The 15,899-nt window shown below is 39.8% G+C and overlaps 1 protein-coding gene across 3 annotated transcripts in view; it reads right to left on the bottom strand.

Annotated features, from left to right (window-relative positions):
- The window catches only part of TMEM131L (transmembrane 131 like), a 150,195-nt gene that overhangs the window by 71,711 nt on the left and 62,585 nt on the right, over positions 1-15,899 (bottom strand). For 2 of the 3 annotated variants that reach the window (XM_005607805.4, XM_070257671.1), the window contains 4 exons: positions 7,925-7,993; positions 3,794-3,917; positions 2,645-2,761; positions 1,660-1,770 (listed from right to left, as the gene is read on the bottom strand). In XM_005607805.4, coding sequence (XP_005607862.4) covers positions 1,660-1,770; positions 2,645-2,761; positions 3,794-3,917; positions 7,925-7,993 — 421 coding nt within the window. Of the gene's footprint in view, positions 1-1,659; positions 1,771-2,644; positions 2,762-3,793; positions 3,918-7,924; positions 9,657-15,899 lie in introns of all 3 variants that reach the window. The other variant, XM_070257673.1, reaches the window with a different exon arrangement.

Genomic DNA, 15,899 nt, shown 5'->3' on the forward strand with positions numbered 1-15,899 from the left:
ACACCTGTCTGCTTCAATACTTATATCACCACTAACACGGCATCTGGCACTCAAAGCTCCCAGTCTCAGTCACCAGAGAAACCTGGCCATTCTCAGCTGCTCCCTTTGCTGAAGGACAACCCTGAGATAAGGCTAAAAATGTTCCTAGGAAAAAACCAAAGCTGTCAGCATATGCAAATTAAACTTACTCTAGCCCTTTCTGAGCCCTTATAAAAATGCAAGTCAGATCAGATCACTCTCTTGCTTAAAACCATTCAATACACATCCACTGGTCTTAGGACTTAAACCAAATCTAAATTTGCAAATTAAAAGAAATCTTCCTTGGGGCCGGCCTGTGGCAGAGTGGTTGGGTTTGCGTACTCAGGTTCAGTGGCCCGGGGTTCATGGGTTAGGATCCTGGGCACAGACCTACACACCGTTCATCAAGCCATGCTGTAGCAGCATCCCATATACAAAATAGAGGAAGACTGGCACAGATGTTAGCTCAGGGTCAATCTTCCTCAAGCAAAAAGAGGAAGATTGGTAACAAATGTTAGCTCAGGGACAATCTTCCTTATTTAAAAAAAAAAAAAGGAAATCTTTCTTAAAATCCTGAGAGGAAGGACTACTCAGTTTTACAAAAAATGAAAATAGTATTAAAAATCCCTAAGAATTCCCTATTTGCTGGCAAAGCTCCCAGACATTGTATTACAGGTAAATTAATTTTGTTTGTCTCCCAAACTGGAATGAAAGCTCCATGAAGACAGAAATGTTAGACCAATGCCTGGCCCATAGCAAGGCTCACTAAGACTGCTCAATGAAGGAAAGCCCCAGGTATTATGACGACAAATCTAATCAATGGTCTTTATTTACTAATTAGAAAGAAAAGGTAGGGAAGGTGGTAAGGTTCATAATATATTGGTTCAAGAGTTTTTCCAATTTCAAAAGTTACCCACAGTTATGAGGAAATATGGAAAACCAAAGGGAGAAAATGGCCAAATCTATAAACTATTAATGAAATACGTATTAAAAGATTTTTAAGGTACCGTTATATCCCACTAAAACATCAAAAACATTTCCTTCCACTAAGCCACCCCGGGCAGGGCTGGAAGCAGGGAGGGGGAGATTATAAGACATTCTCGGAGCAATATCCTTACTGGTGAGCCCGGAGGTTCTCTCTCCCTGAAAAGCAGCCTGGCAAGATTTAACAAGCTCTAGAAAACAGTTCCTAGTCTTTAACTACAGAATCTCTCTTTATGAAATATACCCCAAGGAAACAGGTAATCCAAAAGAGAAACAAAGAAACATAAAATATGGACATGGCCTAAAGGCAATAATAAGGAAAAACTGGAAAGATTTCAAATGACCAACAACAGGATTAAGCAAACTATGAAATATCAACACCATGCACTATACAGCCATTGAAAAAGAAGTATGTGGAGCCCACTGATACTTTACATACATATATTATATATAAATACATAAATATTGTACATATTATACATAAATATTCATGTATATTTATATACATATATTGGGATTTTTTCAAAAGCAGGAAAGAGTAAAATCCCAATTCTGACTATGTAAAAAGGTCCATATGTACTCTGCAAAAGATAAATTTAGAAGGTTACAAAGTTTGGTGTTTACTAGCATTCAAAATAAATCTAGCGTTAAAATTACCTGTGTCTGTGAACGCTGAATGCTCTGGACCTGTGGAAGCAGAAAATAAGCATTTGGTAGCCGCTTTGCAGACCCTTCTGCAGAGATCCTGCGAGTGCCGATTCCAGATACCTACAGGAAAAGGAGAGAGTTACTCCTCTGTTAGCTGTGAAACACAGCTGCCACAATGCTGAAATACCTTCCCAAAAGAAATCTGTATTCATCTCTTTGGCCGTTAAGACTCTATCAATCCAATTATTATATTTATCTTTGTCTACAGAAAATGCAACAAAAGTTGCTGTATTTAAGCTGAATGTTCTTCACTGTAGCAAGTTTTTTCACAAATAAACAAGCTTCCTGATATGGGACCATGTGTTTAACAGAATCCAATAAGAATTAACCTCAAAAATGATAGATCTTGGCACTTAAATCACTTGATACCAGGTCCTATTAAAGATGTCACAGATACCACTTAAGATAAAGATTCCTAACTACTTTTGTGAACAACAAGAAGATTCTTCACACTCCCTACCTACTGGCTTGATATGAACACTTATCTCCCTGAGAACTGGCCCCCAAGCACGCATTTCATGTCCCCCGATCAGAGATATTCCTGAGCCCAAGAGGGGAGGAGACAAAATCACCAGAGGATGCCCTTATAGCTCCTTCCCCTTGTACTGTTTGCCAGAAGGGCCATGAATTTTGAAAGTCTGCTGTATTTTATACTAGAAAACTGCATATGGTAGATTCCTTTCTTTTGTTCCAATACCCTTCAAAGACCCATGGTGAGAACTGTAGGTCTGTGCTCTGCACGGAAGATGGCCAACTGTGTGTGGCAAGTTAGGCCAAGGAAGGGGGAAATCTGGCGATTTCAACATCGCTAACAATCCTGTATTTTAACAACATAAACCAGGTGGCAACATTTCCCAAAGTCTTTTTTTAAACTATCCAAACCCCTCTGTTAAGTCAACAACCAACCCATGTGACAAAAGAAAAAGTTACTTACATGATAGGAAAGGACTCCATATGAGGAGGTATTAATAAATAAAGAACTTTCAATGCTTCCTTCCTCAGTAGGTAAGAAAATAATTCTGAAGGAAGTTTTCCCCATTGCTGGAATTACCTGAAAGAAAGGTACCTAGTTAGCCATTTGGAAGGGCCCCCAGTTGAAAAACTCTCTTTCACAGACTTTCTTTATGACAATTTCTGTTAACAGATGTTTGCATATTCTGTACCTTTGATTTGTAAGTATTATGAATCTCTGAGAATTCCCAAAGGGATCAATGTCCAAGAGAATCTATTAAAGAAGATACCATAGACTTATGTCAAGATAGCTACCAAGTCCTTTCCCTTCAGATTGGGGTCACCCGCCTCACATCTTTCCTTTGCCCTCATCTCCACACCCACACATTCAATGGCCTTTATCTAACACAGCTCTAGTCCACTTAAATAAAGAGAACCGCCAACGTACAAACATGTTGATACATACTTAATAAAAGTCAGTGACAGCATTTATCTGGACAGACAGTCATAAAATACTGGGCTCCCCCTTACATCATCTCCTTAGTCCTAGTATTTATTTTTTAAAGAAGTAAATATCAGGTAGACATAGTAAGCAAAATAAATCAATAAACTTTACCAGTAATTAGGATCTTCATGAAAAGTAAATGACCATTGAAACTAAAACTATTAGAAGACCAAAGTTTTGAGTTCTGTGTTAAGGCACAAATTAGCTTTATACAAAGCCTTTTAATACCTATGAGACCTACACTTAGAAGTCCCAGCTATCTTAGTAGGTTTGCCAGGTGAAGAGATCATGACTATAAACTTGTATTAGTTACTAAATGCTTCAGCATTTGTAGTCATTTTAAGACTAACAATACTAAGTTTCTTTGAGCATGAGAAAGTCATATTAAATATACATACATTACTACCTCGTTTAGACTCTTTAAACTTTTTTTCCATGTAGATATCAAGAGCCACCAAAATTACAAATATGAACAACTGAAAAAATAAATGCTAAAGCAGAAGGAAAGAGTTTGGGTAGCAGAAAAAGGGGAGACAGGGAGCAGAAAGCAAAAACTTCAGGCCAAAGAAAGCAAGAAAACCTGGCAGCCTGCCACAGCATAGTTTCCAAGAGTACATCAACACTTACCCTGCAATGAACAGGAGGCACATGAAAATGTCTAGCAGCTGTAAACACTGAATTCACCACGACCTCGCTATCCCTACTAGGGTTATAAGCATAGAGAATCTTTGCTGCGGGGTGCCCCAGGAACCTAGGAGGGGAACAAGGAAACAAAGCAATTTACTGTGTGGTTATAAATATAACTATACAACCACCCATCCATCCATCTATATACTTTAAAACCTAGAAAGCTGTTGCTGATCATGACAAAGTTAAAAGCAACAATGATCAAATTCTGTTATTAATAAAACATTTAATCCACAACAGTCAAATATTGAAAAAAATAAATCCCTTCTTTTTCCAGACTTATGCCAACCCACAGCAGCACCCCGCTGGTTTCCACGTTAGAAGAATTCAATCCATCTAGGCCACTACCTGTCTGCAAAACACACATAATGGGAATGAGTCACTTGTCTGACTTGAGTCTCTAATTCAAATGAAAATAAATTTACATGAGAAACTATACTCATAGAAAAACCCCATTTTCTTAAGGTTTGTTTTCTGAGTAATAAACTTAAAAAGGCTTTTTTGCGGGATAGATTTCAGTTCACAAAGATATTATCTTACATCTTCTAAAGGAAAACTTAATTGTTGCCAAAGCCCCTTCTCCTGAGAAAAGGGTCTGCAACACTCTCTAGCAGCGGCTCTTACCCACTGAAACCATGAGTCTTGCAGAGAATTCTGCTCAGAGCTTTAGTTCCTCCCTCCACAAACAGGCACGTGCAAAAAGTTCTATACATAATTTCAAAACTTCCCGTGAACCTCAGAGCAAGAATCTGTGCTCTACAGCAAACAGCCTAAGTGACGAAGACCGTCAGGATGCTTTTCAGCAGAGCTCTCCATCTAGAAGGTCGTGGCCTCTGACAAAGGAACTGCAAGAGGAAGGGAGCTGGGCTCTGGCCCATCTACCCGGAACTACCTGCAATGTCCCCTCTAATTGTTCAACTCTGATTCCTACTGCCCAGCACCAAATTCACTCTAGATAAATTATGTCATAATGAATAGAGCGCCAGCAAAAATTTCACTTAAGTCATTTCTCCGCTTTCAATATCCTCAGCGGCAGAGACCCAAATACACAATTCTCATGAGTATGGCCCAGACATAAAACTATATTCTAAATTCGGCAAAAAACTCATCTACATTATGCTTGCATCTCTTAGATTTTATTCCTGTTTCTCTTATGTTAGAAATGTGTCCTTTTTGAAAAATGAAATCTAAGTTGTTTCTCTTATATACAATGGGATTTCCAAAATACTGTATTATCACCATCAAATCCTTGGAATTCTTCTACTAGCTTTTCCTCCTACTTTTAATCACAGGTCTTAATTGAGGGTTTAATATGTCCAATGTGTATTTTAAAAAATAAGTCCTTACAGCCAGTTACAAACAGAATACATATCAGTATAATTAAAAGTTTGATTTTTTAGAGTGTTCCTAAATAATACAACTAAAATTCTTTTATACTACCGTAAGCATTAAAGGTCACCTCAGAAAGCCCTACCTCAGCAGTACCAAGGGCACATTTGATTTTTCTCACAATTAAATTAAGTAAATAAGGACCTCTGTGGTTTTAGGTAAATAACATGAATCAATCAGCAAAGTTACTAATACTTCTCCTCAAAGCTTTCTATCCAATTCGCACAACTGGAATACAAGATTTTTGGTTTCAAAGGATACAAATGTCTCCCAGAGAAATACGTTAGAAAATAAGATTGCAAAACTGCCATGCTACCGAGCCCAGTGACCGCAGCTACCAGAGACCTCCCCAGACCCAACAGAGAACGCAGGCTGAAACCCAGTGACCCCTGAGCTATTTTTATTCTATTTTTGTAAATTCTATTTTTAAAGCTGTTATGAGGATAAGAATTTCCTTCACCAGTGACAACTGGAAGATACTCTATTAATTTAATACTACAAAAGAATGATTAAAATCTCTTATGAACGATTAGCACTTTAAATCGCAGGACCAGCCAACTATTAACCCTTACAATAAACCCTAAGAAGTAGGCAGAGGGCAACAGAATAGCATGACCCTGATTCTGCATTCTAAAGGGAAATCAAAGCTATGAAAAGGGATAGGGTCTGCCCAAGGTCAACATCAAAATAAACACTAGCAAAAGCTGAATTTAGGGCAGTGAAGAAATCGGGAGAAGAACCCTCTGGCTCAAGTTTTAATCTGATGCCTACAAATTAGAACATTTGTCAGAAGTCAGGTAAAACTTGACTAATTTTAAAAGTGTTTTAATTTAAACTATAGTTCGCTCTTACGGGGATTTTTAAAACTTCAGCAAAAACAATTTATTCCCATAATCAAATCCTAGATTTCACTTACAAGAAAAATTGCCTGGTGTCTGCTGGCTTAGATGTCAGATTTATTCTGTCACTTCTAGTCAAACGACCTTGGGCAATCTGCATTACTCCTCAGCAAAAAACGTATGAACACATTTTAGCACATGCTCAAATACAGCGATATGGGAAAACGATACACACACAGACTCAAATACCTATCCTTCCAGGATTGATCTAAGACTCTAATGACAAGAGACATCACTGTACTTTGAGAACTGTAAAAATACTACATAAACATAACTGAATCATCCAAAGGTGACTTGAGTCTAAAAATTAGTAACCTTTTCAAATAAAAGACACTAAGCCTTTTTTTCAACATGCTTTCAGCTATCAGGACCAGCAACTGATGTATATATGTAATTAACATATAAAGCTAACATATATACACATCCATGTGCATTGATTACAGGGTTTTTATGTTACTGAAGACTAAATATATCACAGACAGCCACTGCCCGATGAACTGGAATTGTTATGCTAATCTAACCGTACCCACTACTATCCATCTTATTGTATCTACCTATCTGTACTATACACTTTTTAAAGTAGGTCCTGCATTAAAATTTTTTACTATAAAGACGTTTCACAAAAGCAAAGTGCTCCCTCAGAATTTGAAATCAGTGAGGTTTTATTATAAATTTAGCTTCTAATAAAGTTTCTTTACCTGAGAGTTAAAGTATAAAAATTCAAAAACAAAAAAGCAGACACCTAGAATCTTGTAAAGTCAGTAATCTCCCTTCCCACTTTTATCTCTTCTTCCTTTTACAGAATCTCCTTAAAAAGCTCAACAGGTACTTTCAAACTTAAAATTCATTCTCCTTCACTGCAGCTCTAATTTTTTGAGGATCAGAAAGAAACGGAAAGGAGGAAATCCAGATGAATAAAGGAGGGCACCCCAGGAGACCGCCACTAACTCATCTCAGCTGCTCTCCTATCACCATGGTTGTTTCATTCATGTAGCTTTTCTCGTAAACCTGAAGTGATGTTCCAGGCTGCTAAAACAAGCAGAGCTTTTACACCTGAAATACTCTTTTATTTCCACCCTTCAAACTCTACTAATTTGAAATTATATCTATTCAGTGCTGCAATATTCTGCACCCAGGGAATTTAATACTTTCAGTTTCAAACTTTATCACAGCCAACAAGAGCATTTAAGTCCCCTCTTCTGCACAGCTTCCCCCTTCTCTTCCTTAATTTCTCTGAGTTCCCAGATTAGTCCCTCCACCTACACTCAGATCACATTTCCTTCATCTCAGGATTCTTAACATAATATACTGTAAGTAATTATAGCTTATATGCTGTCTTCCCCACTTGTTTCCAAAGTCTTAATCACAATAACTAATGTTTGTGCAGTGCAGTTGCAAATCTTGAAGCATAGCGAGCAGTAAAAATGAGTGAGTAAACAAATCGAATCAAAAGAATTCAGAAGCTATCAATATTTAGAGTTTTTATTATAAAATAACCTGATTTGTTTTTTAAAAACAAGGACTTAACACTGACTTATTAAATTCTAATCACTATAAAACATTATCAGGTTCACATATTAAAAACTAAAGAAAGGGCTGAAACAATTCTTACACTCTCCTTTTCACAAAAATATTCCTTTTAACAAGTCCCATGATCAATATCCCTTAATATTATTAATATACTTAAAATGCATTTAACATTATACATATATAAAAGATATCCTAAAAGCAAAATAATGCAAATAAAATAAGTTATTAAAAATTATAAACAAGAGATACTTACTGAATTCCAAAGTCTAGAACTGATGGCTGAAAATGTAAGCCCTTTCCACTAAATAGTTTGTCTGAGAAGCTAAAAAAGAGAAGAAAAGAGAGATTAGTTTCTGTTGTAGTTTTAAAATTGGAATGCTGAGTTAAGAGGATATACTTAGGCCAATGATTCTCATGAGATACAATTTTAGTCTCTTACAGGTGAGTCTGAACTAGATTTTAAATGCTAAAATTGCATTATTAGAAGTCTAATATAACTCCACAGCTGCAAAAATTTAAAGTACTCTTAGGTTACAGTTCCCATAACCTCATATCAAGTATATAGATTCTACAAGCATTCAGACAAAAATGGGGGTATTTAATTTTTAATAGGGTTCATTTCTGGATGAATTCAGATAACATGCCTATTTTCATAAACCCCAAACAAGACAAGACACACAAGCAAAGTGGGTGGCGGTGGGGTGGCGGAGAGACAGGGAGGTCAGAGCTCTAAATTTGTTAAAAACTACTTAGAACAGGGAAAGGATGGAGAGCAAAGCCAGGGCTGCTCCTGAAGGCTGAAACCATCACCGGTCTGTATTTTCAGGAAGAACAATCACATAAAATTTCACATGGCAGGTCACATTTTCAGCAGGTATTAATCATTATTATGATTTCATTTTCCTTCAGAATCAAACGCCACAAATTAACATACCAAAAAACATATAAAGAAAACACACAAAAGAAAAATCATATGCTCTAACAATATCTAAGCATACTTAAAGACATAAGATACAAAGTATATATATAAAACATACATGTAAAATTTAAAAAATATATGTATATGTGCATGTGTATGTGTATATATATATATATATATATATATATATCTAGAAACTCAACTGTCATACAACATTTTAAAAGCCATGTAATGCAAAAATATTTAACTGGAGAAGCTTCTGACTGCAACATGTATAACTGTTTTCAAAGACTCAAGCAAGCTTTCCAAAATACAATCTTTCCATTTTCTCCTCACACCAAGTAGCCCTCCACCAAGCATGATTCAGAGGCTGGTCCACGAGTGGACATTTGAGTTTCAAATCTGGTGGCCAATAGAAGCTTTGTGACCATCAGCAAGTCCCTCTCCCATTTTTCTTAAAGGTACAAACTATACGGAGACCAGAGAACCCCTTTCAAAATCCTTATCTCAAGATTCCTGGCTGCAATCTTTTCTTCCTCCCTCCACTTTTCTGTCTGTATCTAAGGTTCCCTTCCTCCATCCACTCTCCTAAGAATCCTCTCTCCCTTATCTTCTATATCTCCTTTCTTCCATCTCCAACATCAACTGTATTAATAATAAAGGTGACACCTCAGTCTTCACCTGCCTAACTCCTGCCAACCTCTCCACTTGGATTAAGCTCAGGCAGAGAAGAGGTGTGCTATTTACTGGACCTCTCAAACCCCAAAAGTTCAGACAAAGAAGGCGACTAACATGCCCAGTTGCCTCCGGAAATATTTTGAAGAGACAGAGAAGGCAACAGATGTAAAGAGAAACCAACATCAGACGCACCACAGCCACCCAACTCCAGACCGAGCTGGCCAGGGCTCAGCATTCCAGAATAAAAAGAAAACAGGCAACTTGACATGCCACAACTTATCTTAGAAAAGTCAGGTTACTGTGTAGGTAATAAGTAAAATAATTTATGACAGTCCTCTTCCTGTCTTGTGTACTGAAAGTAGATTTATCATCAGATTTCACGCACAACCTGTGAACGAAGAGGAGGTTTGGAGGATTTGAGTAATTCACCCAAGTTCACATAGCTACTAAGAGGCAGGGCCAAAATTCCAATGCAGATGGGTCCAGGTCTGAAACATGAACCCAGCATGGAGTTTGAGCCTATCCAAGTTCCCATGACCTACCCAAGGAACCAAGGCAGTGTAGCCTGCTGGGTGAGGGCCCGGGCTTCAGAGTCCAGACAAACTTGGATTCCAAGCCCAAGAACATCACTTTCTAGTCATAAGTGGGTCAGTTGCTTAACTTCTCAAAAGTCCCAACCTTAAGTGAAGGTGACAACAGCATCTACCTTACAGTTACCGTGAGGTTAAAATGAGACAATAAAGCCTTTGCTTCATGCCTGGAACATGGTTAATTGCAATAAATATTAGATCGTGTTACTAAGAGGATGACTCTCATCTAACAAGAAAAGAAATGAGAACAGATGGAGAAGCCAATTGAGCTTAGAGTCAGAGTTGACCCCTGGATTAAAAGTCCCAAATGGGGTAGTTGTAATTATCTCTGAATAGAAGTGAAATAGAAACCTGGGCCATCTCATGTCACACAGCAGAGATTTTTAAATCCCAGAATCAGGAAGTTTTATATACTCAATGAAAATCAGACATTTAAGGTCCAACCTAAAGCAATAGGTAGAAATAGCCAGATTTTCTCTAACTTCAAAGAAAACTCTGTTTTGACCTCACAATGGAGGAAAAAAAGTATGTCAATATTTTTTGTTAACAGTCACAGAACAGATTCATCTTCGTCATTGGTCAATTTCAGCTCACTTGACTTTACAATTTGGAAACCAGATCAAGTTACAAGGAGATTTAACATCACCATATAAATTTAAGTTAGTTCTCATAGATAAAACCATTTTAGACATAGGTATTGACTGGGGGAGTACTCTCAATCTCTCTCTCTCTCTCTCTCTCTCTCTCTCTTCCTCTCTCTCTCTCTCTCACACAGACACACACGTCTTCAAGGATTTGTTAAACACTGAGGGGAGGCAAAACCAGCAAACCACCAAAATTTAGTCAACTGCAGACATCAATAATTATCATCAAATATCAGTGCTAGCTAAGAAATTATATTATGTTTGAAGATGCCAAAGTTTTCATTTCTAAATTGACAACTTCAAAAAATTAACTTAAGCCTTAAGAGCTACACGGCAGCAAAAGATAAAATTTCCTCCCTTTTCTCCTTTCTCTCAAAAGTTAGCATTAATCTTTTCACATTTGCACCCTTAATAAACAACATGATTCTTTTATGTCAAAGTCATCCTGGCCTTTGTCATTCTTAAGAGTTCCAGCATCTGGCATAAAATAAACACATGCATCTTGTAAAAATAAATTATAAATTTATGCTACATATTTTAATGTTCACCCTTTCCCCATTTGCAAAATAATTATAAGGAAAAGGCCCTTATTAAAAGAGAAAAATAAAAGAGGAGCCATTTTTGCTTCTCTATCAGGAGTTAGGCAAAAAGAAAAGAAAGTAAAGCGATAGAAGAGCCCCCTCACCGCAGATGACTCTCTATGGACCCTGTCCCACACTCTCTCTTCGCCTTATTCTACAGACATCCACCTCCTGCAAAGAGCTGAGCCGTCCCTCAGCGGGAGGATATGTGGACAAGAAATTCCACATGTTATGGACTTTGAAAAAATACCTTTGCCTAAGATTACCTGATTTTTTCTTTTATCTTCTTCTTTTTTTTTAAACTTTGGCCATCTTTTTTTCTCTATGTATAAAACAAAGAAACACAGTTCGAAAAAGTGGCTAGGACAAGAGAAAAGAAATTTCACTGGAAATGAGAAGACCTTGGTTCAGGTCGTAGATGTGATATGAGCTCCCATGACACAAGGCTTCAGCTTCCTCTTCAGCAAATGGAGGGAGCTGGAGTGGATGACTCCGAAAGAGTCCAGGAAGATTCTCCCCTCAAGGTAATAATCCAGCAAGCTAGATAAGGCTCGTATGCCAACAAGCAAAACTCAAAGGTCAAGAGAGTTCAGAGTGAAGAGGAGAAATCTACCTGAAAAGGTCAGGAAAGATTTCCAAGGGTGGGTGGGAGGAATGGACTTCAATGAACAGCTCACAAATGGAAACTGAATGGAAGCCACCTTCAGCAATGTTAACAGCACAAGGGAGGATGCAAAGGACGGCAAAACACAGGGCACATCTGGAGAACACTTTCTGAACAAGGAAAGCACACTAGAAAGGTAGCCTCTTGGCTCTGAGTGGTAGAGTGCAAAGCATAAAGCAAGGGAGGTGACTGTGAACACTGAGGAAAGGAGAGAGCAGACAAGAGGTATGGAAGGCGACATGAGTGGAGCCATATTAAAACAGAGCCAGAGCAGCCATTTCAGAAGAATTGCCTTGCATGTCTTGTTTTCTTTACCTTCCAAACTGGACCAAACCATCAACATTCCAAGAAGCTGGGAAAGACAAGGATATCCTGTTTGTAAGGACTGATCAAACTGGACTTTGCTGATGACTGAATCCCTAACCAAAGAAGTACAAGTCTAGCCTTTGCCTGATGACCGAATCTTAAGCCAATCTACGAAGTACAAACCCAACCTGACCTCATCTAGCACCAATGAACTCTTCCTTAATACAACTGCCTCATCTTCCTCCGTTTTCCCCATGAAAGCCTTAAGCCCCTCTCCTATAATCAGAGCACATTTGAGTTTCTACTAGAATCTGTTTTACTGAATAGCAACTCTTGAGACCCCAAACAAACTTTTTGCTTCTCTTGCAGTTTTATGCCTCTTATTCATTGACAGAGGGCAGCCCTGAGACGGCACTGCAGCTAACAAGGATGGCTTTATGAACTCTGAGAACAGTGGCACGGTGGAAGAGTCAGCAGACGCTCGCCCCAACACTCCAGGAAACAAGTCTTACGTATCGTGGGTCTGTGCTGGACCTTACTTACCTACAGGTCTAACTGCAGTCTGGAGAACACTGTGATGTTTCTGCAGAGAGCCTGCAGAGGCAGTAGTCCTTTCTGAACAATAACTTCACCTTCTAACAGGGATTTGGGAGATAGCAATGACCTCCGACAGGGAGAGTGGAACTGTTTGGTTTTCCATATTCCTAAAAAGCTTGGTTTTCATGTGTCTCTCAAGCCCCAACATCTACAGCCAGCTGCCATTTTTATGCAAACTCTTTCAAATGCTTAGAGAGAACAGCGTATGTTTAAAAAAATTCTTTTAAGGTTATGACAATGGTTTTACCACCAGATGAAGGTAAAAAGGTTGCAAGGACAAGAGGAAAGGTTTCTCATTCATTTCACAAACCCTCTCTACCTCAGAAAGGTAACAGAGTAGACCACACCAAAATAATGCTATTGTCTAGACTCTGAAGTATTCAAAGAAAGACACATTAAACTTGCGAGCTACTGGCTGGGCTGTTCTGTCTGAGTCACAAGAATGTGGTGCTTATTCAGATCCCAGTGCTGGGAGCACTGTTAGAGACCTGTAGACTCCACAAAGGTAGGGATTCATGCACTGTTAATCCCCTTGGGCCCTGAGCAAGAAACAGGTATTTCTAGGACTCAGCTGCTATTCCCAGGGACCTTGGAAGAACTTAGTACTTTTCCATTAGCAATGGAACTGGAATTGATCCCTGCACAGATATAAGAAGCCCCAGCCCGGGGGCAGCCCTTACTCAAGCTTGCCCACACTAGGGCAAGGCCTTCACAGTCTCCCACCAACAGTTCAGCTCAGAAGCTGCCCTAAGCACTCCCGTGATCTGAGGACACAGAGCTTTAGGGCCTCTGGGGAAAAATAAATGACCTGAACTGCACAGTTTATGAAATGAGTTCTATAACTACACGAGTTATAAAATCCTACCTTATAACCTTATACTACAAGTTGTTTTCTGCTCTTTTAACTAAAAAAATACTTCTCCCCAGAAGTTTACTGATACGAAAAAACATGAAACACACAGGGATGTCTACCTAAGTTAGAACTGCCATTCTTCCTGGCAAATTAACTACTTGCAAAAACCATTTAACAAGGAAGGTAGAAGCCAGTATTTTTCCCCATTAAATTCCCAAAGCAGGGGGGAGTGGGGGAGGAGTCATTTGGTAGGACACGATTTTCCTAGTTTCTCTTACTATTAAAAGCTTCAGGCTTCAAGGTCAAAGCCAAGAGGAAAGTCTTTGGAGCAATACCAACAGTGAGGCGCTCCGAGGCACTCTCATGGAGAACAGGCTATCTGGGGTGTTAACCCAGCCTGGTGTATTGATGGCCAAGCCTTCCCAAGGCCAGGACAAAGTCCTCCACACCAATCTGTCCCTCCAGCTGATGGCCTCTCTCATACCATCCATGGAGGAGGCGTTCCTTCTCTCAAAGACCAACCCCTACCTCCCCTTTCTGGATGGATCCTGGGCTAATTCCAGGGCCTCGCCCAAGCTGCCCTCATCAGCACTCTCCCCATCGCCCTCCCGGCTCTGTCCTTCTCTGCCACTTGTACATGAGACACGCATGGCCCTCTCACTTGAAAAGACCCTCTAACATTCCCTCCTTGCTTCAAGCCCTCTTCCTCCTTACAGAGCCAAAGTGCTGGTGAAAGTAACGACAACAGCAAGTACATTTATTGAGCACTTGCAGTATACCAGATGCTGTGCCAAGCACTTTACTATCCCACATAATCCTAAGAACCCTGGGTGGATACTATTATTATCCCATTTCCACACACAAGGAAACAGACGCTTTGAGGCTTTAAACAACTTGCCAAAGCCCACTCAGCCGTCGGGTGGTTGAAGGGGAAGCTGGACGCACATTCGGAGCCCCGACGCTACGCTGCCCCTCACCCCATCTCTCTGGCGTCCAGCCTCCTCACTGTACCAAAAGTGCTCTTGCTGAGGTCATCCATGATGACAAGGTGTGAAATCAAGCACTGAGCTGGCTTAATCTCTCCACTGGCTACTCTCTCTTGAAGTGCCCTCCCTTGGTTTCTAGGAAATCTCACCCCATCTTCCTCCTGCCTCTACGGCTGCTCCTTCTCATCTCCTGGTCAAGCTCCTCTCCCTCTGCCCATCTCTCCCATGTTACTGTTTCCTTAGCTCTTCCTCAAGGCTCACTCTTTCTGGCCCATCGCACTCACTCACTGCCACTAGGGGGATGTTTCCTATACCAATACTTGTCATTTCTTTGGCTGTCCAGCATCTAAGCTTCCTTACTGCATTCACAGATTTCCCACTGTTACCCCTTCTGGATTCTGAAGGGGCCAGTTACTAGTTTTACTAGCCCTGCTTGCACCCAGGGTACCAGTAGATGACCTTGCCATGGTCAGATTCCCCAACCTGAGGCAGGGCATCAGGAGCTGATGCCACAAGGAAGGACGGTGGAGAACCGTTCTGCGGGGAACCGCGACAGCCGTGCAGTCTGGTACAGCAGGAGCAGGAGTGTCCCCAGTGGTCTACTTCCATGACACATTTTGGCTGTGGTTCTAACTGCTAAGCCCTCTTTTTACTTGTTTGTTTTCTGAGCCTGGCTCTTAAGTCTTCCTAGAGATTCTGTAAGCTGCCCAACATCTTTTCAATAAATTCCTTTTCTGTTTAAATCAGCCAGAGTTGGTTTCTGTGGTTTGACTGATTCATTTCCCAAGCCTGTGTATCTGTGGCCTGGATTCCTCTGCTGAGCTCCTGACTCGGGTCTCCATCTGTACCAGATGCCATCCTGTGGGATGTCCACAGACAGCCCCAAATGGAATCCAAGACAGAGTTCAACATCTTGCTTAGTCTCCCCATGGGTTCAGAGCACTGTATTCCCACCTTGGTGAAGGATGGCCCACCTGCCCAGCCGGGAGCCTTGTTGACACTCTGACGCCAGTGCTTTTAACTCCACAAGAACAGATGCTGAGGGCGCTCCTGGGATATGACACATTCACACCACTAAATCTGTCCCCTCCTTCTAGAAGCACTATCAGGACCTTATATTCAAAAGGCCAAAGGGCATTACATTTGCATTTCAAAGAATTTTAAAAATATATTATTACATTTACACATTTAATCATATCACAGTCCACATGCTACAAAAACCTGTAAAAGAAAAGGCCAATAATTAAGCTCATATTTCCTAACTCCTGTTCCAACTTTCTCCTTACTACAACGTATGGCTTCTCCTCTTTGACGTAAAGATTTGACATCTTTTACTAGACTCTACTATATGTTAAAATAACTAAATGCGATTTTCAAATCTGCAAAATACATTTTGCACTACACCTTTCG

The sequence above is a fragment of the Equus caballus genome, chromosome 2 (genome assembly GCF_041296265.1).
Source record: "Equus caballus isolate H_3958 breed thoroughbred chromosome 2, TB-T2T, whole genome shotgun sequence".
Lineage (NCBI taxonomy): Eukaryota > Metazoa > Chordata > Mammalia > Perissodactyla > Equidae > Equus > Equus caballus.